Source organism: Convolutriloba macropyga, chromosome 2, assembly GCF_964194025.1.
Source record: "Convolutriloba macropyga chromosome 2, txConMacr16.3, whole genome shotgun sequence".
Classification (NCBI taxonomy): domain Eukaryota; kingdom Metazoa; phylum Xenacoelomorpha; order Acoela; family Convolutidae; genus Convolutriloba; species Convolutriloba macropyga.
Genome location: NC_134469.1, coordinates 48200438 through 48223478, shown reverse-complemented (window position 1 = coordinate 48223478; position 23041 = coordinate 48200438). Strand labels below are relative to the sequence as shown.

The window sequence follows — 23041 nt, the reverse complement described above, 5'->3', positions numbered from 1 at the left end:
AGCAGCAATCTGGTCAGTTTTTTTAATAACAATATTCTGATCTGTGTGATGGTTTAGATCTTGCGACATTGGTGGGTTTCTATATTGTCAGCCGACCCTTCTTAGCTGAGACGTCACGGTTTCGCCAACAATCGCATAGCTCCAGGTTGGAAGACTACTATAAGAGTGGTCGCATGTTGCTTAAAATGGCAGAGGCTATGGGACGAGTTGCTCTCGCTGGTAGAGAGCTAACGAGACTAGCTGGACTAACTAGTCGCGTGAATGAGTTGATCGAAGTGCTGGAGGACCTGAAGAAGGACCAATTTGTCAGACAACAGGTTGTCTCAGGTGGGAACAATTTATAGCATTACATGTGAAAAAATCTTCGAATGGTGTGACGCAGCATACGGTGTCTAATATCAGTTTTAATAGTGGCCGCTGATTGAAAGTGAGAGTACTATGGTACCATCTTTAAAATTGGTTGTATTGGGTGCCATTTCGTTCATCTTTTTTTTTACTAGAACGATGAGGAGTATTAGAGTTGCAGCTTTATTACTTGAAGATTAGTTTTGGTCTTGTACTCTTCTAGGTTAATGAGATCAAATCTAAGACTGTAAAGTGAGTATCTGATTAATTGCTCTCAAACGAAGTTTGTAGCAATTATATTAGTCCTGTCGGTCTTTTTTTACGACTCGAAGAGGAGTATTGAGATTCGACAGGTTTTTACAATTCAAAGAATTTGAATTGTTTTGGGGCGCTCTCTTTTTTACGACTCGAAGAGGAGTATTGGAGAAGTCCTTTTTTTAATCTATTTTTGGAGTGAATTTTGAAGCGGGAAATGAAACGCGTGAAAAAATTTGGAGTGATTTTGGTGCTGAACAAAAGTGAAGAGCGGAGCGAAAAGAGTGGTTTTTGTTCATACCGCTGTTTTTGAGAGAGCGCCAAATTGATGTGTGAAAAATTTTTTTCTAAGCGAGAGAATTTTTTTTTGTTCACGTGCGTCTTTTGAAAGCAGTTTTTTGCAATTTTTGATGGTTATGAGGTTTGATTATGATATTGCATTAGCTTTAGGTTTGTTTTAATAGGAATTTAAGGTTTCCAGTAGTTAATTTGATTTTCAATGCTAATTTGGAGGTTTTTTGATCTGTTTTGCTGATTTTTAGACAAAATTTAATGATTTTTTACCTGTTTTTCTGTTTTACTGCTTTAAGTGGGATTTGAATAGGAGCTTGTTACTCAAAGGATTGTCAGATACCAATTGACTAAAGTTTTGTTGGTATAAATCATTTTTTTCTAAGGAAAAATAACCGAAAAATTGAGAAATTTTAAACCATTTTTATAGCTGCGAAGCTGTAAGCTGAGCGAAGCTATATTGCGGTGCTCTTGGTTTCGTTGTCTGACGCTCTTTTTTCGTTTCACATTTGTTCACACAGCAAAGCCGAAAAAGCCAAATTTTCTGAATGACTTCTTCCTCTCACTAACGGCATTTGCGCGCGTGACGTCATTTCTCACTCGCTTTAGCAAAAATTTTTAGGTTATTTCCGTGATTAGATTTTGATCATACGTGACTTACCTCACTCAATAAAATGACTTTTGCACTTTAAAACTTAAGTTTAATTTGAATTTGTTTGAGGTCAAAGGAACTCATTTGTGCAGTAAAGGTCCCTAATAAGACGCTTCTGCGGAATGAATTTTAACAAGCTTTATTAATTTATCGCTGAATGTTTTTTACCTAGTTTTTTTGAGCGGCGTCGATTTTTTTTTCAATTTAGATCTGTATCTGTTTCTATCTCTATTATATGGCACGCAGGTCTATTCTTTCGCTGCTATTCCGGCAATCTGCCGGCTATGTTTCTCATTTTTTGCAGTTTTTCTTTTTTTAAAATCTTACACAAGTGTCTTACCCACCCTATTATAACTTGCCCATTGTTTTGCGAGTTTTTCATTGCTCTAATTGCAAAGGAACTTTATTCGGCTTTATGTTTCCTTGTACTATTAAAAAAACTCATTTAGTTTTTGTAGTTTTTTTGTTGAATTTGTTTATGAATGCCGTTTCTATTCCTTAAATTTTTATGGCATTTGTGGAGCTTTAGGGTTGATAATAGTTTTTCTAGTTGTTTAGTATTAAGTATGGGCAATTTTGGATATGAATCATTTTTTTGTTGAGAAATATGACAAAAAATGGCGAAAATTGGAACTATTTTTCTTAATTTTTTTTTGCAGTTTTTCGGGTTTTTTTTCTGTTTTTTGAGACACGTTTCTTAGACTTTTATGACTTGCCTAATGTTTTGCAGGCATCTGGATGTCCTATTGGCTGAAAAGATTTTTTCTTTGGATTTACATGCTTTTGTAATGTTAAGAAATTTACTAACTTTTTCCAGTTTTTTAGTGCAAGTTGTTTTAATTAAGAGCTTTTTTCATTTGGCGACAAGTATTTTTGAAACATTCACTTAAGTGGTTTTAGTAAGTACTAGTTGTTTTGATGAAGTAATTTTGGCAGAGATTGTTATTTCGGGATCTCAAGTTATGACAAAATTTGATCAGATTTTTTATCATATTTTAACAGATTTGATTTTTTTTGTTTTATGGTTTGGTTTCGAGAAAATCATTATTTAGTGGAGGCAAGTTTTTTCTAATGAGTAGTTCGATGGCGGTTAAATAATATTTCACTTCGAGTCGTTTCCGGAATTCTTTCTGCTGTTTTTTTTAAGATCTGTTCACACATTTTCATGATTTTTGAAGTCAAATTGGAGTAGTGACTTTGGTCACGCCGAAACAGGAAATGGAGCGAAAAAGCGATTGGTTTTGCGGCGTGAATTTTTTTCGCCGTAATTTTAAAGTAGAGTGAGAAAACGGTGTTTGAACAAAAATTCGGTTTCTCGGTAGTGGTTTTTTGTTCACATGCGGCAATTGCACTCTGATTTTTTTGTGTTTTTTCGATTTTTTGGATCGGATTTTTTCTAAATGGTTTTCCAATCCATTCACAGCTCAATCTAGGCCTAGTTTTTTGTTTGAATTAATTTTTTTCTCGCTAGTGGTTTTTCACATGCGGAATTTTGACATTGATTTTCTGTTTTCTTTTCTTATTTTTTTTATCTGATTTTTTTTAAATGGTTTTCTCAATTCACTCATAGTCCATTCTAGGTCTAGTTTTTCTGTTTAGTCAATGAAAATTCTTTGAATTGTACGTCAGGACTTGTCCTTCTATGTTTTTTTTAGCAGAAAGCAAGTTTGTTCATGACTTGAATTTTGACTTTCTATTCGAGCTTTTACCTCCGTTTTTGATTGTTGACTTCTGTTTTTGAACATTGGACTTTAACAATAGCTTAGTTTGTAATGTATAGCAGTTGATAACAGTCTGTAATTCAACGTGAAGAGGTAAATTTGAGAACAAAAATTTGATACCATTTAACTACCTACCCCCCCCCCCCAAAAAAAAAAAAAAACTACCCACCCCCACGCACCTACCACCCCCATCCCCATGTTTTAAAAAACGGGGGCAATTTTAACGTTTTTTTATGTTATATTGGTCTACTATTTTTGTTATTTCTCTGTTTGTTCTTTGTTTTTTTTTCGATATTCTGATTTTGTCCAAATTAGGGTAGAATATTTTGCACGACGATTCGAGTCGTTTCCGGTATTCTACCGGCTATGTTTTATGCGATTTTTCGTCTGACGCTTTTGACTTTTCGTCCTCAAAAACGGGATAAACAGGTAGCGCCCAGCGGGCATTAAGTGCTCTTAGAGCCTTTCAGCTCATTAGTCTTCAAGTATGCGATTCACAGAAACTGTTTTGGAGACTTATACTTATGGTGCGAAGGGCGGTTCTTAGAGAGTGACCCCCCCCCCCCCCACTGTTGCCACCCCATCAGCCTTCCGGTGCACCCCCCCCCCCGCTGCGCTCACTTACGCCCCTTCAATTAAGCCAAAGCTAGCCTCACTAAACCGTGCCTAGCTACTGACGAAGACAACCGCTCGCCGGGCGTTTGAGAGCAATTCGCCCGACTTTAGTCGATTATGTTTCTATGCAATTTGTCACTTGATTGTTTTCGTCTAACCTATGTGAGAGTTTGAAAGAATCAACGGTAAAAAATATTCCGGTTCTAAAGCCTGGAAGCAACTGAAATTAGTTAGTTAGTTTGACGTTATTCCATAGATACACATTTGAAAATACATAGTAAATGAAATTTGCTTCTACAAAGCATTTGACCTACTTACTTGCGCTCCATATTATAATTTTCTTACCCTACTTTGTCTAAGTTTCTTGCTCTAGTTATTCATCTTCTCGCACTGACAGAATGTTATATTTTACTTTTGAAGTATCGACGAAACCGCTTCCTATTGGGGCCTTTTTGGCCCGTGTCAGGGCTTTAATTCCCCCCTGCGACGAAGACTTGTTTTAACTTTTACTTGGTCCTCGTAAACGGATATTTTCCCTGGGGTAATATAGCAGTATCATTTAATGAGTTCTTGAATCTAAGTAGCTGCAACAAACAATACAATATTATTTGTCAATTAATAACTGATGATGGTCTCTGTAGTCACGTTCGCGTATTTTCAGGACCGAGCAAGAAAGAGGAATCATCAGAATCTAAAATAGTTAACGGACAGACTCAGGATTTCAAGGAGCTAACTCTTGCTAGCTTCGGACTGACGCTACAGAGCAGGGGACGCATTATCGTCGCAAATGGGCTAATAAAGTATGTTTCTAGGTTTAAACATAAATTGCTCACGCTTTCGAATTAGCTGACCACCGAGTTCCCGGATATAACAAATGAATTAGGATAAATAGAAATATACTAAAAAGTCGCCATTACCAGAGTTTACCGGTACTCAATTTTTGGTTGAATCACTCAGGTTTGAAGCTGGTTTCCAATTTCTTAACTCAGTGTAAAAGTGGATTATACTTACCAATACCTTATTCCCTCCTTTGATTGCATATTAGTCAGTACCAAACATCAAAAAAATGACGAACTTCAAAAACATTTCGAGCCCCAATAAAATCCGAACAATTTTTGATTATAGGAGTCTTTGCAGAGAGCAAAATTAGCCCCGATAAAGCTGCGGATCCAACTAAACACTTACTAGTTCCAAATATTTGCCAAATACATAGTTGGCTGATTAAAGTTCTCGAAATATCAGAAATAACTGATGCATTTTGGATACATATCGAGTTAAATTGGCAAAAAATGGGCAATATTTTAATTAAACGGAGACTCTTTTAGAAAGTTGAAACAAAACTAAACCTCTTTAGGAGTTTAAAAGGATTGTGTTAGCAGCTTTCAGGTCACTACTTCTGGCAAACTTCAAAAAGTTGAGCATAATTTGCAACACTTTTGACGAGGAACTTTGAAATTTGAAAAATTTAGCAAATACTTTAGCAAAATCTCAAATTAGAGCATTGAGAATCCGCCTTTAGCAAAATCTTCAAATCAGACCATTCAGTTTCTGTAATTTCTGGTAAAATTTTAAATTGCTCTCAAACAAAGTTTGTATCAATTATATTTAAGTATGGGAGAACTACTAAGTACGGGAGAAATTCTTACAACCAGGTCCCTGACTAAACCCCCCAAACAACCCCGTAATTCTGGAGATTTCTTGTTGATGCAAGTTTGTTCATGTCTTGACTTGACTTCGTTCTTTTCGTACATGGATTTATGTTTAATAGCCGCACAGCGATAGCTGGGGCTATTATTGGCCTTCTCTTGGTTTTTTACAATTCAAAGAATTTGAATTGTATTGGGGCGCTGTCTTTTTTTTAAAGATCTGTTCACACATTTTCATGATTTTTGAAGTCAAATTGGAGTAGTGATTTTGGTCACGCCAAAACAGGAAATGGAGCGAAAAAGCGAGTGGTTTTGCGGCGTGAATTTTTTTTGCTCTATTTTTAAAGTAGAGTGCGAAAACGGTGTTTGAACGAAAATTCGGTTTCTCGGTAGTGGTTTTTTGTTCACATGCGGCAATTTCACTCTGATTTTTACTGTTTTTTCGATTTTTTGGATCGGATTTTTTTGTAAATGGTTTTCCCAATCCATTTATAGTCTGTTCTCGGTCTAGTTTTCTGTTTAGACAATGAAAATTCTTTGAATTGTACGTCAGGACTTGTCCTGCTATGTTTTTTATTTCGTCGTCTTGATTTTTGTTACGACCATATGACGTCACAGCCACTTTTTGTTCATTCGTTCATGCAATTTCAACTGAATTGCATGTGTGACGTCATTTTTCGCTCTTAGTGGAGCGAGTTTTTTGTTCATGCGCGTGATTAAATTTTTGGTCACACTTGACTTACCTCACTCTCAAAAATGACTTCCTCACTTTGAAATTGACTTATTTACTTTAATTCAAAGAGATAAGGTCAAATGGGTGTGTGTCACTCTAAATGAAGGTTATTTGAGATCAGCTAATAGAGGCAGCAATAACTTATACAGATTTTTAATCAAAATATAACAGATCAGCCTTCAATGAAAAGTCGAATTTTTTTGGTCTGTCTTTTTTACTGTTTTTTTGAGACTGCAGATCTACGAAGCTATTACGGCTATTTTATGGCAATCTGCCAGCTATGTTTTTACGTTAGGCATTAACATATAGAGTGTAGAGTAGTGAGTTTCTAATGTCAGGAGTTAGTAGCCTCTGGTAATAATCAATTAAGAAGCTTTGGTCGCATAACAGTCCCTCCACTTAAAGAACTACTCTCTTCATCCTTACCCCCCACCCAAAAAAAACGCGAATACTAGCCCCCATTCTTACCCCCCTTCACCTACATACTTGCCCCAACATAACTCTCTCGGCTACCTAACCCCGACTTAACTAACATCCCCACCCTTCTTCACCTACCCGGCAACCAAACTATCTATCCCCTCGCTCTTCCCCCGACATAGTTTTCTGTGAAAAGGACTGACAACAGTCAGATTTGAACCTGGGTCTGGGGATTAAGAAGCGGAAGCGCAATGAGTTGAGCTAATGAGCAGGCGAGGCGCGTAATTTTTCGGCAATTTTGTCCATTAACCTTGCACCCGTGTCTCCAATTCTCTCCTTTTTCACTCTTTATCGTGATCCATGTTTTCCTCACTCTCTATCTATCTCTATCTATCTATGTCTATATATTAAACTTAACGTGAATACCAATACCACCATGTTTAAGCTCATAATCTTCACACGTTTTTTGGGCCTCTTAAACATAGCGTTTTGTATGTAATTTGGAAAAAGTCAGTGACCAAAAACATGCCATTGCCAAAATAGTCACTGACCGAAACGCTCCGTTGACAAAGAGTCAGTGACCTAAAAGCTGCCTATGCCGTAAAGGTCAAATACTGAAAAACCGCGGATGCAAAATTAGGTTATTGACCGAAAAGCTGACGATGACCGAAAAGCTGCCTGTGCCTGAAGGGTCAACGACCGAAAAACTGCGGATGCAAAAATGGGGAAATGACTGAAAACCAGCTAAAAAATCAGCGAAAGATGAATTAAACGAAAGTAGTCCTTGAATGGCACTTGCTGATGTATCACGAATTTTTGACAAAATGAGGATCTCGAAAAAAAGGTTAATTACCGAAAATCGAAAATTTTCCTCATAAAATGATTTAAATTAGCTTTACACTAATGAGGCAGAGCCAAGCTTTAGTGTAACATTTTAAAATTCTCAAGATAGATTGTTGCGATTCTTTTAATCGGAACTTTTTCTCTTCATTCCTCTTCTGTTTCTCTCAATTGTTTCTCATTCTGTTCATTTTCGCTGTCTATTCTCTTTCCATTTTTCCTTTTTATTGCTTTTCTTTTTTTGTGTGTTTTCTGTTCTTTTCTACTCTTCTTTTTTTCTCTTTTCTTGCTTTTCTCTCTTTGTGTTTTTTTTTTCTGTTCTTTTTCTGCCTTTGTTTGGTCTCTTTTTTTCTATTTCCTTCCTCTCTCTTTTATCTCTTTCGTTTCTTTTTTTCTCTTTTTCTGAATTTCTCTCTCTCTCTCTTGGTCTTCTCTCTTTCGTCTTTTTTTCTCTCTCTGTCCCTCTCTCTCACTCCTCTTCTTTTTTTGCTGTCTTGCTCTTTTTTGCTTTCTTTGGTTTTCTTTTCTCGATAACTTTTTTTCTCTTTCATGTCTTCTTCGTCTTTTCTCTTTTTTGTTTCTCGATCTTTTCTCCTGTCTTTTTTTACTTTCCTTTTCCTCTCTTTTTCTCCTTGCTTTTCTCTCTTTTCCATTCCTTTTTTTCTCATGCTTTTTTTCGGTTCTTTTCTCTTTCGTTTCTGTCTTTATTTTCTCTTGCTTTTCTCTTTCTTTTCTCTCTTGATTTTTTCTTTTCTTTCGCTCTTGCTTTTCCTTTTTGTTTTGTTTCTGTCTTTCTATTCTCTCTTTTTTTCCGTAAAAAAATAATGTCCATCTTCTGATTTTCTTCCTTTCCTTTTTTGTTTCTTTCGTTTCTGTCTTCTTTAAAAAAAAATTATTGTTACCCTTCAGCTTTTTTATTCCTTTTTTCTGTTTTTTTTTTCTGTCTTCGTGTTCACTTTTTCCTCTTTCGTCTTCCTTTTGTCTCACTCGTGTCTTCACTCTTCTCTCTTTTCTCTGTCGTTTCTCTCTGTTCTCTGTTTCAATTTGTTTTGTCTTTTCTCTCATTTTCTCTCGCTTTCCTCTCTTACTTCTTTTCTTGTTTTCTATATTTCACTTTTTTTTCAGTTTTTGGTTCTTTCTACCTGTGTTTTCTCTTTCTTTTTTTTCTATTTCATTGCTCTCTTATCTCTTTCGTTTCCCTTTTTTCTTCCACCTTTTGTCCTTTTTCTTCTTTTCTCTTGCTCTTAACTCTTGCGTCTCTCTCTCTTTCTTCTTTCATTTTTGCTTTTCTCTCTTTTATGCTGTCTTTCTGTTTTTTTTCCCCGATATCTTTTCTCACGTTCATGTCTGTTTTGTGTCTGTCGTTTCTCTTCTATCTCCCTCTCTCTCTCTCTCTCTCTCTCTCTCTCTCTCTCTTTCAGCTCTGTTTTTTCTGTCTTTTTTCTCCTTTTCGCCATGCTTCTCTCTTTTCGGTTCTTTTTTTTCCCTTTCTCATTTTTTTCTCTTTCGTTTCTCTTTCCTTTCTTTAATTTTACTTTCTTTTCTCTCTTGATTTTTTCTTTGGTTCTTGTTTTTCCTTTTCTTCGTTTCCGTCTTTCTATTCGCCTTCTTTTCTCTAAAAAATTTGTTGTCCCTCTTCTGCTTCTGCTATTTCTTTCTTCTTTATTTCTTTCTTTACTGTCTTTTTCTCTGCTTCTTTCATCTCTTGTTTGTCTCTATATTTCTTTGCTTTCTGTCTCCCCTTCTTTTCTCTTTTTTTCTGTTTTTGCCTTCCTTTTCTTTTTTGTCTTTCTTTTCTTTCTTTTCTCTCTCTCTCTCTCTCGTATCTTTCCTTTTCTCTTTTCTTCAGTTTCATTTTGTTTTCTGTTTCATATCTCTTCTTTTTCCGTCTTTTTTCTCCTTTTCTTTCTTGCTTTTATCTCTTACTTCTCTCTGCTTGTTTTCTTTTTGTTTAGTTTTCTCTCCTTTGTCCTTTCTTCTCTCATTATTTTTTCATAGTTCTTTTCTCGTTTGCTATTCTTTTGCTTTTCTCTCTTTCTCTTCTGTCATTTTTTTTCTCTCGCTATCCTTTTTTCGTTTTTTCTTTGTTTTGTCTTTTCTCCTTTTGTTTCTCTGTGTTTTCTCTTCAGGTTTCTTTCTCTCTTTTTTCTCCTTTTCTCTCTCTTGCCTTTCTCCTTCGGATCTGTCTTCCTTTTGTCTTTCTTTCGGTTTTTCATTTCTCTTTCGTTTCTTTTTCTCTCGTTACGCTTTGTCTTTCCTCAACTCTTGATTTTTTTCTTTTTTTTCTGTTCATTTTTTCCTTTCATTTTTCTCTTTCTTTTCTTTTCTCTCGCTTTTCCCTCTTCCTTCTTCCTTGTTTTATTTATTTTTCTCCTTTATCTCTTGTCTTCGGCTTCTCGGGTTTTTCTCTTTCACTGCTCTGTCTGTTTTTTTTTCTCTTCTCTTGCTTTTTTAAATTTTCTCTTTTGTCTTTTATTTCATTTGTTTCTATGTCTTTTCTCTCGATTCTGTCTTTTTTTCTTTTTTTACTTTACTGTATTTCCTTCCTCTTGCTTTCTTCTGTGTTTGTTTCTTCTGTCTTTTGTTCTTTTTTCTGCCGTTCTTCTCTTTTTCTTTCTGTCTTTCTCTTCTCTTTCGTTTCTCTCGTTCGTTTCTTTGGTCATTCTATTCTGTCTTTCATCTCATCCTGTTCTCTTTCCTGTCTTTCTTTTCTTCTTTTCCTTTTTCTTTTCTTTTTCTTTTCTCTCCTTTCATATCTTTCATATGTTTTTTTACCTTCCTCTTATGATTTTTTCTAGGGTTCTTTTCTCTCTATTTTCTGCCTCTGGCGGCTCTCTTCTTTATCTTCATTTCCCTCTTTCGTTTCTTTCTTCTCTGGCATGTTTAAGTTCCTCATCTTCGCTTGTTTTAACGCTCCTTAAACTTGCTGCCGAACGTGGTAAATGCGTTACGATAGGGTACCATGTATATGTTCGTTATCTGTGCAAGTCTTGTCTCTCCTTAAATATGCATATACAAAAGCCGAAAAATTTTTAATTAAAAATTGCTGAATTTGGGGTAATATACCCAAACCAAACACATCGCTACCTATGGCTGTTGAACGAGGGGCATGGGTTCCAGGACGGATCATACCAAACAATCTGAGATTTGCATACTTCTTTTCTCGCCTATCTTAACATGTTTCAAGGGCCCTTAAACATGGTTTACTAAGCAAACCACTGAAATGGTCGGGTTTGAACCTGGGTCTAGGGGTTGAGAAGCGGAAGCACAATGAGTTGAGCTAGGGAGCAGGTGAGGCGCGTTTTTTATCGGGATTTTTGTCCATCAACGTCGCACTCGTTTTCTTTCTCCAGTTCTTTTCTTTTTATTTTTTTTCATGCTCCATTCTCCTGTCACTATCTATCTTTGATCTGTATATCTATATCTATCTAACTTTATATATATATATATATATATATATATATTTATATATTTATATATATATATATATATATATATATATTACATAATATATTAAACGTAACCCCAATACCTATAGCAACATCTCTGAGCTCCTAATGTTTCACATGTTTTAAGGCCCGTTAAACATGCACCATAGCGTTTTGCGTGCCTTTTGAAAAAAAGTCAATGACCGAAAACTTAATACTTGCCATTGGCCAAATAGTCACTGAACGAAAAGCGACCTTTAGCTACCTTTGCCATAAAGGTCAATGACTGATTAGCCGTCGATGCAAAAATAAGTTTGACCGAAAAGCTGTCTGCGCCAAAAGGGTCAACGACCAAAAAACTCCCACATAGGTCAATGACTGAGAATCTGCTTATAAAAAACGAGTCCATCAAGGCAGAATTTATCACACAAAAATAGTCCTTGAATGACATGTGCTGATGCATCAGAGTTATTGACAGAATAAAGATTCTATATGTAAAGGTTAATAACCGAAATGAAATCGAAGACGGGATTTTCTCCATTTAAAACGATAGGAAAAATGATGGAAAGAAATTCAAATTACCTAGACGGCAATGCTTTTCATTTTCTTTCTGTGTTTCCTCTTTTTTTCTGCTCTTTTTTTATCTGTCTTTCTTCTCATTCTTTTTCTCTATTATGTTTCTCTTTAGCGTCTCGTAACTTTCTCGTTCCTTTCTGTTTTTTATCTCTTGCTTTTATCTTTTCTGTCGTTCTTTTCTCTCCCGCTGTTTTCTCTGTCTTTCTTTTCTCTTGCTTTTCTCGCTTTCTTTTCTGTTTTTCGTTTTTGTCTTTCTTTTCTCCCTTCTGTTTCTTTCCTCTTTCTTTCTCTTTTTTTTCTGTTCTCTGCCTTTTTTCTCTTTTGCTTCTCTTGTTTTTCTCTCTTGCTCTTCTCTCTTTCTTTTCTCTCTTGCTTTTCTCTCTTTTTTCTTGTTCCTTTCCTTCCTTTCTTTTTCTCTTTTTTCTTTTCTGTTTCGTTTCGCTTCTTTCTCTGTCTTTTCTTTCTTTCTTTTGTCTCTTTCTGTTCTCTTTCGTTTCTCTTGCTTTTCCATCTTTCCTGACTTTAGTTTCTGTCTGTCTTTTCTCTCTTTCTTTTCTGCTCTTTTGCTGCCATTGTTTTATCTTCTGTTTCTTTCTTTTTTTCTTTTATATTTCTATTGTTTTTTTTCTGTTCTTTTTTGCCTTTCTAATTATTCTCTTTAGTTTTCCGTTCGTTGCGGTTTCCTTTCCGTTTTTTCTATTGTTTTTTATTCTTTATGGCCTTCTCACTTTTCTTTCTTCTTTCCTCGTTTTTGTTTCTCTATGTTTAGTTTCTTTCTCTTTTCTCTGTATTGTTTCTTTTTCTTTTTTTGTGTCGTTTTTCTCTCCTTTTCTTTTTTGTTTTTCTTTCTTCCTCTTTTCTCTTCTTTTCTGATTTGCTTTTCTTGCTTTCTTTTCTCTCTTTATCTTTTTAATTTCGGTCGTTTCTCTACCTTTTCTCCCTTTTTTTGTCTTGTCTCTCCTTTTCTCTCTTTCCTTTTCGTTTCTTTCTGTCTTTCTTTTCTGTCTTGTTTTGTTCTCTTGCTTTACTTTTTCTTTTCTCTCTTGCTTTTCTCTTCCTGTCTTTCGTTGCTATCTTTCTTTGATTTTTCTCTGTTTATTTTCGCCTCTTTATTTTGTTCTTTTTTTGCCTTTCTTCTTTTCTTTTCACTTTCTATGCTCTTTTTTTCTGTTAATTGTTAACCTATCTCTCCCATTCTCCTCTGTCGTTCCTCTCTTTCGTTTTTTTTTAGTTTTTCGTTCTTTTCTCTTTGTTTTCTGTTTTTCCTTTATCTTGCTTTTATTTTTCTTTTCTGCCGTTCTCCTTCTTTTCTCCTTTCTCATATTCTTTTCTGTCTCGCTTTTCTATTTCTTTTCTGTCTTGTTTCCGTCGTTTCTTTCTCTTCTCTTTTTTCGTTTGTTTCTCTACTTTTTCGGTTCTTTTGCCTTTCTTTTTTCGTTTCTTTATTTTTCTCTGTTTCGTTTCTTTTTCTCTCTCTCTCTCTCTGTGTGTGTGTGTGTGTGTGTGTGTGTGTGTGTGTGTGTGTGTGTTTTGTCTCTTTCTGTACGGTCTTTGTTTTTCTCCATTTTCACTCCTTATTTTTGCTGTCCTCTTTTCACTTTCTTTTGTCTCCTTCGTTTCGCTGTCTTCTGTTTGTCTTTTTATCTCTTCCTTTTCTGTTTCTTGTCTTTCGTTTCTGTCTTTATATTCTCTTTCATTGCTCTCTCTTTCTCTCTTTTCCCTCTTTCTTTTGTGTTCTTTTCTTTTCTTTTTTATTCTCATTTGTTTGTTCTATTTTCTGCTTTTCTGTTTTGTTTCTTTTTCTTTTTTCCACATTCTGTTCTTTTTTGCCTCTTTAATTCCTCTCTTTCTTTTCGCTCTTGCTAATTTTTCGTTCTTTTCTCTTTCCTTTCTGTTTTTCCTTTCTCTCTTGCTTTTCGCTTTCTTTTCTTATCTTGCTTTTCTCTCCTTATTTTCTTTCTGTCGTTTTCGTCTTTTTCTCTTTTTTTTAATCTTTTTTTCTTTTTCGTGTTTTTTTTGTTTATCTTTTTTGTTTCTCTCTTTTCTGTCTTTTTTTCTTTTTCTCTCGCTTCCTTTTCTTTCTGTCTTTCTTCTCTGTCTCCTTCGTTTGTCTGTTTTTTTATCGCTTTCTTTTCTCTTAACTATTTGTCTACTCTTTTTATCTCTTGCTTTTCTCTCTCTTTTCTGTCCTTCATTTCTCTTGTTTCCTCTTTCGTTTCTCTCATTTTTCTGTTCTTTTCTCGTTTCTTTTTTTCTCCGTTTTCTCACTTTCTGTTCTTTGTTCTTTTTGCGTTTCTTTCTTTGTTCCTCTTTCGTTTTTTATTTAGTTTTTCGTTCTTTTCTCTCTTCTGTTTTTCCTTTCACTTTCTTTTCTTTTTTCTTTTCTGCCTTCTCTAATCTTTCCCTTTCTTTTCTGTCTTGTTTTTCTCTCTTTATTTTCTCTTTTTTCTCATTTTCTGTTCTTATCTGTATCATTTTTTTGTTTTTTTCCGGTTTTTTTCCTTTCTTGCTTTTCTCTTTTTTTCTTTGCCATTCTGTTCTTTTTTTCTTTTCTCTATTCTTTCTCTATCTTTCGTTTCCTTCTCTTCTCTATATCATTTTTTTGTTTCTTTTCCGGGTTTTTCCTTTTTTTCTCTTTGTTCTCTCCTTTTTATTCCTTTCTGATTCGGTTTTCTTTTTCGTTTCTATTTTCTCTTCCGTTTCTCTGCCTTTTCGCTCTTTTCTCTCTTTCGTCTCTCCTTTCCTTTCTTATTTTTTTTCTTTCTGTGTTTCTTCTCTCTTTCTTTCGCTTCTCTTTCTCGATTTATTTTCTTTTTCCCTTCTGTCTATCTGTGTATCTCTTGCTTTTCGCTTTCTTTTCTGTCTCTTTGCTTTCTTGCTTTTTCTCTTTGTTTTTTTTTCGCTTTTCTCTAATTTCTGTATTTTGTTTCTGTCTTTCTGTTCTGCTCTTTTCTTTTCCTTTTTTGCTCTTTTGGTTCTTTTCTCTTTTTTCTGCCTTTTTCTCTTTTGTTTCTTTTTCTCTTTTTTTTCTCTTTCTATACTCTCTTTCTTTCTGTTCTTGTTTTCTCTTTCGTTCTTTTCTCTTTTTTTCTCATTTTTTCTGCCTTTCTCTTTGATTCTTTCCTCTTTTTTTCATTTTTTCTGTTCCTTTTTGCTTTTTTTCGCATTTTTCTGTCATTTATTCCTCCTTCGTTGTTATTTAATTTTTTTTTGTTCTTTTCTCTTTCTTTTCTGTTTTTCCTTTCTCTTCCTTTTCTTTTCTGCCGTTCTCTCTTTCGTTTCTCGCTTTCTTTTTTGTCTTTTTTTTTGTCTTTTTTTTCTTTTTTTCTTTCTGTCGTTTACTTCTTTCTTTTCTCTCCTCTTTTTTCTGTTCCTCTTTTCTGCCTTTCCTTTTGTTTCTTTCCTTTCTCTCTTTCTTTACTCTTCTTGTTCTTCAGCTTTTCTGTTTTCTTTCTTTCTCTCTCTTCTCTTGCTTTTCTCTTTCGTTTTTGGCATTTTCTTCTTTTCTCTTTTTTTTCTTTTTTATCTTGCCTTTCTCTCTATATGTTCTCGTGCTGTTCTGTTTTTGTCTCTTTTCCTTCTTTCATTTGTCTTTTTTGTCTTTCGTTTCTTTGTCTTTTCTGTTCTGTTTTTTTTTCTATTCTCTCCTTTTCTCTCTTTCTTATGTCTTTCTTTTCTCATTATTTTTTTTCTCTTTCCTTTTTTTTCTGACTTTCTTTTCCATCTTTCTCTCTCTCTCCTCCCTTTCGTTTCTCTCACGTTTCTCGTTCTTTTCTGTCTTCCTTTCATCGCTTGCTTTTCTCTTTCGTTTCTGGCTTTCTTTTCTGTCTGCTTTTTCTCATTTTTCATATCTTGATTTTCACCTTCTCGTCTATATTTCTTTTCTCCCTTTCTTTTCTCTTTTTTTCTGGCCTAATTTTTCTTTTTCAGCTTTTCTTTCCTCTTTTTCAACTGTCTTTTCTATTTTGCGTTTCTTTCCTTTCTCTCTTTTGCATGTACTTGCTCAGTATCATCACATGTTTTAATGCTCCCTAAACTAGCAGCCTAACGTAGAACATGCGTTACGCTATGCCACACGCTATGCCACTTTGTAGAATCTCGTTATCTGTACAAATCTTTGAACAAGGGGTATAGGTTCCAGCACGAGGTGGTACAAAAAATGTTTTTTTTTTAATCTTCGATTTTCGTTGATTTGTCGAGTTTGGTTGTAGTTAGCTTTTACTTTATTTTAAAAGGCTCTTTTGGTTGTTTCCAATTTTCTACCGGCTAGTTAGTTTTAGTTTACTTATTAAAAGTTTGAACCCCTCAGTAAAAATCCTCTACCGCCATCAGCCCTTCTCTCAGCAATTTCATTGTCCACCCTGCTCAACCTGTCAATTTGAACCTCTTCTCATCTAGGCTTACCTAACCCCCATCGCCTGAACCCCGCCCCCTACGCTTGCCCCTCCCCCCTCCAACCCCCCCCCCCCCCCCTCACGCACACACACCCGGCACCCCCCCCCCCCCCCAATGCTGGCAGCCACAGCTGGCTGGTACCCAAGCCAACCGCTCGCTGGTCGCTTGACATCATTTAGCCCGACGTTAGCTGGTTATATTTAGCCGCCACCGGCCTGTAAACCTAGGCGGTCTTTTTTTTTAATCCGCTTTACTTTTTGATGACGTTTTTTTTGTTTTACATAAGCTACGTTTTTTACTTTTGACCTCTGACTTACCTCACTCACTGTTTCAAACGAGTTGATTTTATATTCTTTCACGTTTTGAATTACGCAATGTTGTGAATGTGGTCAAAGTCAGAAGAGCAAAATCAAAAGATCAAAAGAAACGGGATAAGCATATCAGGCCTGGTCATTAAATCATGGTGCATTAGATTATCAAAGTTCATTAAAGCGATTGATAGTTGGCATTAGTGTTATGCTTAAAGGCGTTGTTTTGAAGCTAAAATATGTGTATTTTTGGAATTAACCGAATATGCAGGGTTTGCGCACTAAATAGGAAATTTTGACACTCAAAAATATTGTCAATTTTTATCATCTGTTTTTTCTTTTTCTGCTGCAATCCCAATATGCGTCAAATGGGTCAACGGCGGGTATTTCTGGCATTTTGCCGGCTTTGTTTGAATATTGTGCTTTAGCAGTAGCTTAATTACTAATTTTAGTAATTTGGGAACTGAGAGTAATGTTTACGGATCAAATGTTCTGCTTTTTGAAAATTTTTCTCCTCCGAACTGTCCCTATCCAAATTAGACACCCCAATTTCCAACACACCCCCCTTACCTACCCGCACCTACGTACCTCCCTTCAAATTGCCACCAATATGATCCCTCACTCCACTCTGCCCTGTACGTAATAAAAAGAACTGACTAGAGGAACAACGGGGGGCGGACTCTTTTTGCTACGCGATTTAATAGGTCAATGACCTAAAAGGAAGCAATGATTCTTTACCAAAATTGTCCCCCTGTTTTTTTAGGATATTTATTAACTTTTTCAATATTTTTTGGTGCTATATTATTATTTCATTCGTCTAAATGTTAATTCGTCCATTTGAAACCAGTTCTTATTCTTTGTGCAAATTTTGCAGCGGTGCTAATTCCCCGCCAAATTCTCCGCGTTGCTAGACACAGACGCGTTAGTATGGGCTTAATTTACAGCGAAATATACCTCGTATTGTTGCTTTTATACAGTAATTGAGCAGAAATGAGTGTGCATTTATCCGATTTTAACAAAACCTAACCCAATTTTTAGACAAAACTGTTCTGAATTTTCGGCTTTTTGTGCCCCCCACAAAAATTTAGCGGCAAGATCTTAGCAAAATTTGCCGACAGATCAAAATTCAAGATTGGGGGAACAAAGCAAAGGGTTTCCGAGGAACAAGATGTATAGGTTCCAGCACGAGGTGGTATAACAAATGTTTTTTTTAATCTTCGATTTTCGTTGATTTGTCGAGTTTGGTTGTAGTTAGCTTTTAGTTTATTTTAAAAGGCTCTTTTGGTTGTTTCCAATTTTCTACCGGCTATGTTGTTTAATTGAAGCAATTTTGTTCATGACTTAAATTTCGACTATTGTTTTCGACATTCATTTTTGTTACAGAAAGTTTACTTCTGTTTAATTGGTATAAAGGAAGTTTGTCATGTACCATTTTTTAAGCAAATTTTCGCTTCATCGATTTTCCGTCTGACCCATTTGATTTTTCGTCCGCAAAAACGAGATAAACACATAGCGCTCGGAGGGCAATAATATCTCTGAGAGCCCTTAGCTTTAATATACTCTAAGAATGCGATTCACCGAAACTAATCTGAGGAGACAATTTCATTGTGTGAAGAGTGGTTCTTATTATTAAAAGTTTGAACCCCTCAGTAAAAATCCCCTACCGCCATCAGTCCTTCTCTCAGCACTTTCATTGTCCACCCCCCTCAACGTGTCAATTTGAACCTCTTCTCATCTAGGCTTACCTAACCCCCATCGCCTAAACCCCGCCCCCTACGCTTGCCCCCCCCCCCCGAACCCCCCGCTCACGCACACACACCCGGCACCCCCCCCCCAATGCTGGCAGCCACAGCTGGCTGGTACCCAAGCCAACCGCTCGCTGGTCGCTTGACATCATTTAGCCCGACGTTAGCTGGTTATATTTAGCCGCCACCGGCCTGTAAACCTAGGCGGTCTTTTTTTTAATCCGCTTTACTTTTTGATGACGTTTTTTTTTGTTTTACATAAGCTACGTTTTTTACTTTTGACCTCTGACTTACCTCACTCACTGTTTCAAACGAGTTGATTTTATATTCTTTCACCTTTTGAATTACGCAATGTTGTGAATGCGGTCAAAGTCAGAAGAGCAAAATCAAAAGATCAAAAGAAACGGGATAAGCATATAAGGCCTGGTCATTAAATCATGGTGCATTAGATTATCAAAGTTCATAAAGCGATTGATAGTTGGCATTAGTGTTATGCTTAATGGCTTTCAGTTTTGAAGCTAAAATATGTGCAATTTTGGAATTAACCGAATATGCAGGGTTTGCGCACTAAATAGAAATATTTGACACTAAAAAATATTGTCAATTTTTATCATCTGTTTTTTCTTTTTCTGCTGCAATCCCAATATGCGTCAAATGGGTCAACGGCGGGTATTTTCTGGCATTTTGCCGGCTTTGTTTGAATATTGTGCTTTAGCAGTAGCTTAATTACTAATTTTAGTAATTTGGGAACTGAGAGTAATGTTTACGGATCAAATGTTCTGCTTTTTGAAAATTTTTCTCCTCCGAACTGTCCCTATCCAAATTAGACACCCCAATTTCCAACACACGCCCCCCTTACCTGCCCGCACGTACGTACCTCCCTTCAAATTGCCTCCAATATAATCCCTCACTCCACTCTACCCTGTACGTAGTAAAAAGAACTGACTAGAGGAACAACGGGGGGTGGGGGGGGGGGCGGACTCTCTTTGCAACCCGATTTAATAGGTCAATGACCTAAAAGGAAGCAATGATTCTTTACCAAAATTGTCCCCCTGTTTTTTTAGGATATTTATTAACTTTTTCAATATATTTTGGTGCTATATTATTATTTCATTCGTCTAAATGTTAATTCGTCCATTTGAAACCAGTTCTTATTCTTTGTGCAAATTTTGCAGCGGTGCTAATTTCCCGCCGAATTCTCCGCGTTGCTAGACACAGACGCGTTAGTATGGGCTTAATATACAGCGAAATATACCTCGTATTGTTGCTTTTATACATTAATTGAGCAGAAATGAGTGTGCATTTATCCGATTTTAACAAAACCTAACCCAATTTTTAGACAAAACTGTTCTGAATTTTCGGCTTTTTGTGCCCCCCACAAAAATTTAGCGGCAAGATCTTAGCAAAATTTGCCGACAGATCAAAATTCAAGACGGAGAACAAGACAAAGGGTTTCAGAGGAACCTGGAAAGTTTGTTTTTCTAACATTTTTGTTTAAAAAAACGAGGTCTTGTAACAGATGTAACCAATCAAATAGAAATTGTGGCTAATTATTGGTGATCCAGACATTGAACAATTCTAGCATTTATCATTGTAATTTTGTCATCTTTTCGCAGTTGGTCTCTTTTTTGACACTTGCCTTTCCCATATAGATTTGTTAACAGTTACAGTTAATAGTATTTTGCTTCGAAATCTTATCCCTTGATTGGAGATTGTCAATCGCAACTGTGAGTTCATAAAAAAAGTTGGCTAGTTTTGTAGTGCTTTTTTTAAGGACAGAGAGTGGTGGAAACAAACTGAACATCTAATTTTATGGTGGTTTTAAAAACAAATTTTCATTTTTGCAATAAAGTTTACATCAAGGCTTTAGAACGTTTTCAAAAACTGAAATTTTAAAGACTTTCAAATAGAAATAAAACGTAGCAACGAAAAAAAAACAAAAGCCCTTGGCAATTTCACAGTTGAACTTTTCGAAACATCTAAGATAACAATGAGAAACCTCTTTTAGCCAACTTTTTTTAATGCAGAAAAAAGTAGTTCCGACACAGATCAGCTCTACTTCATTGGAAGCGTCATCAGTGCTGATTAGCTATACTTCATTAAAATCTTCTTTTGAAGATTTTCTTTCAGATTCCAGGTACGCATTCTGGTTTAGGGATCAAGTCATCATTCAAATTGTCATTTTTTTTAGTCGCAAAATAAATGCCAGTAAAGCCAATAAAAAAACGATCGTCGGTTTTGTTCGGGGGCGGGGGGGGGGGGGGGGAGCTTCAGTTGCAAAATAATAAAACCAAAAAGGATCCATAGATGTTTTTTTATAGATTTTGCCAAAACTCCACTAACCAGTTACCCCGGGCAACTTCACGAGTCAGCTGAAATCCAATTCCAATGGTTCCAGAAAGTTACTACTCATGTAAGTTTTCAAAACAAAACTTTATTAATACCACAATTGTTAATACCAAAAAACCCACACTAAGTTGCTTTTCGATCCGTAATCACTAAATTAAAGCTTTCTATTTAAACTTGGAGCAGGTGATCTAAATCATCAAGAAATTAATTGTCGGGAACTGAGAAAATTTTGTTTTTTAAGCAAAAATCAGAAACCTACGTCGGGTGGTGTTTTGTCTCAACAGAAGTGTCATTGAATTGAACATTTGCCACTGTGGAAAGTGTAAGAATCCAGCAGTTTTCAATAATGAAGATCGAGTTGTTCAAGTGAATGCAAACGGACAACTACACATCACCCTGCGCAACAACTAAGTATGAAAAAAATTTATGGACCGGGTTAATGGGTAGGAACTATTTTTTTCGAAAAATCCTGTCTTTTTATCTGACTTCTATGGGATGTAGAACAATAATAAGAGAAACCCTGCATGTATGGCAGCGGAAAAGCTGACTTAATAAGTTGACTGCGACACAAATTTTGTTGCAAAAACGAATTTTGATAGTCTGATATGTGCAGGAAGAACTGCTCTGTCACACGCTGTGGCAGTTCAACCCCTCCTGGTACGTTAGACTACACCTTTAACTATTTCTTACACTTCCCGCGTGTATCATCACAAATTCTCACTACACACAAGAAATTTCTTGCCCAAAAAGGGGGGATGGTACAAATTTCACTTTTTAAAAAAGCCAATTGGGCCATATAAGCCCGGCTGCCAGTGTTTTTTGGACAATACAGGTTCAAATACAGGATGAGACAAGACTTTTTAGTTTTGTTTTGGTTCTTCAGTCCTCTTCGCTAGTACTTTTAATGATTCTTGCTCGTCTTATCTTCGTTGGTGGTTCATCTTGCAGATTTTGTTGTTCAATTGTTATTGGGAGATTGGCTGGCGGTTGTTCATCAAGTGCGATTGGAGGTTGGGGGATGCTATCTGAATCTTCTATTGCTTGACTAAGAATAAATCCATCGCAAGCTTCGTCCGTAGAAGAACCACTGTCTGAAAACTCTGACAAATTGTCAAAATCTACCACATTTTCATTCAATTAATCATCGCTATAATTTCGCTGGTTGAATCCTGGGTCGGGAGGGCTTGAGTTTGTGTGTGTCTGCTTCAATGTTGTGAGTGACTGGTGGAGTATGTGCTGTCTGTTTCGATTTCCGATTCGCTTTCATAGCCCCAAACGGGATCCTGCTCGATCATTTTGAAGAACATTTCTTCACGAAGACTTTTATTTATGGCCAAAGGGAAGTGTTATTGTGTGGTCACTTAGTATATAGCGTTTATCGTCGTATCCTAATAAAGACTTTCTGTTGACAACAATTGTCTGCAGTTGGTGCATGCTGGAGGCAAATCGGGTGTTTATCAGCCGCACTGTTTCTCCCAAGAGAATAGACTGCTTGTATAAGCAAGCGGTGGTTCAATTTTTTCCGGGCATCTTTTGTCACTCCTTTTGCCGACTGCTTGGTTGTGCCTGCAAAAAACTCAACAATTATTCAATTGAGCAATTTTTAATTCTAGTGTTGTCATGTCAATGTTTGTATGGGCCTGTGTCTGAATGTGTGTGGTGTATGAAAAATTGTTCTGTGTTTGCACAAAAATTAAAAGTTACCTTCTGTAAGGGCAATGGAGTAGAGTTTTGGCTTCAGTCCACAAAATTCACTGATGCTTTGGCCTGCAATTTCATCCTTGAACTTAAGAGTCACACGCGCATTGGTTCGGTTGTGTAGGGGCTGTTCAGAGGGAAAGTTTGAAAAGTCAAATTGGTCCATCACGCTTTGCTTCTTTTGTAGCTCGACAAAAAATCCCGTGAGCGAATTTCATAAACGAACGAATCCGTATCGGAGTAAAGAAGCGTACAATCAAAATGCTTCTTCATCGTGTTGTAATGAAAGTCAAACATGAACTTTTTTGCAAATCAAGAATGCAAGCCCCAACAATTGTGGGTTTATCCCAAAGAACTTCAGATAGACAACGTTACGGAAGCCAAGTTTTCATCAAAGATTTTGAATGATTGAAATTCGGGTTGATTTGTCCACTGATATATTTCCTCTTCAGTGCGAGCAATTTTCACTCGATATCGATTACGTTTTCCCTCGCATGTTTTTCCAAACGATGAATTGACCATCATCTTGTAAAAATCCTCCTCAATTTTTGTTTTTGCTTCTTTTCTTTTTTGTGTTTTGAGCTGTACATATGGGGTAAGCCACTTCCCCTGTTTAAAACTTAGCACGCGGTGAAGCTTAGCCGCCTTCAGTCCAAGTTGTACATACAGTTTGAGTGTTTGGTAGTGCAGAGTATAATTCAATTTGGGGAAAAGTGTCTGAATCAGCTTTTTTCCTGCGGGGGTGCTCGGACATTCATTTGATCAAGCAATCCTTCTTGATAATGACTTAACCACAGTGCATCTATTGACTCTTTTGTTGGAGCGAGGGGAAAATCCAAATGCAAATCATGCAGTTCATCAGGATATATTAAATCCGCTTCTACAATAAATCCCACATCGTTGTCATCAGGCGTGTTTAGTATTCGCTTCAATATTTCTTTTTCATTCTCATTTGTCAATTCGCTCTCGTCGAACATTTCAAAAGTACTGATAGGAAGCGGGAACTTTTCCATGATTCCTCCGTAGA

At 36.2% G+C, this 23041-nt stretch overlaps 3 protein-coding genes across 3 annotated transcripts in view; all 3 read left to right on the top strand.

Annotated features, from left to right (window-relative positions):
- Positions 1-23041, top strand: part of LOC142358715 (uncharacterized) — a 405321-nt gene that overhangs the window by 44506 nt on the left and 337774 nt on the right. The window lies entirely within an intron of this gene.
- LOC142358716 (uncharacterized) overlaps positions 1-23041 on the top strand; it is a 163235-nt gene that overhangs the window by 44500 nt on the left and 95694 nt on the right. The window lies entirely within an intron of this gene.
- The window catches only part of LOC142358714 (ATP-binding cassette sub-family D member 3-like), a 128657-nt gene that overhangs the window by 45067 nt on the left and 60549 nt on the right, over positions 1-23041 (top strand). The window contains exons 10-11 of the mRNA XM_075410247.1: positions 58-327; positions 4541-4679. Coding sequence (XP_075266362.1) covers positions 58-327; positions 4541-4679 — 409 coding nt within the window. The remainder of the gene's footprint in view (positions 1-57; positions 328-4540; positions 4680-23041) is intronic.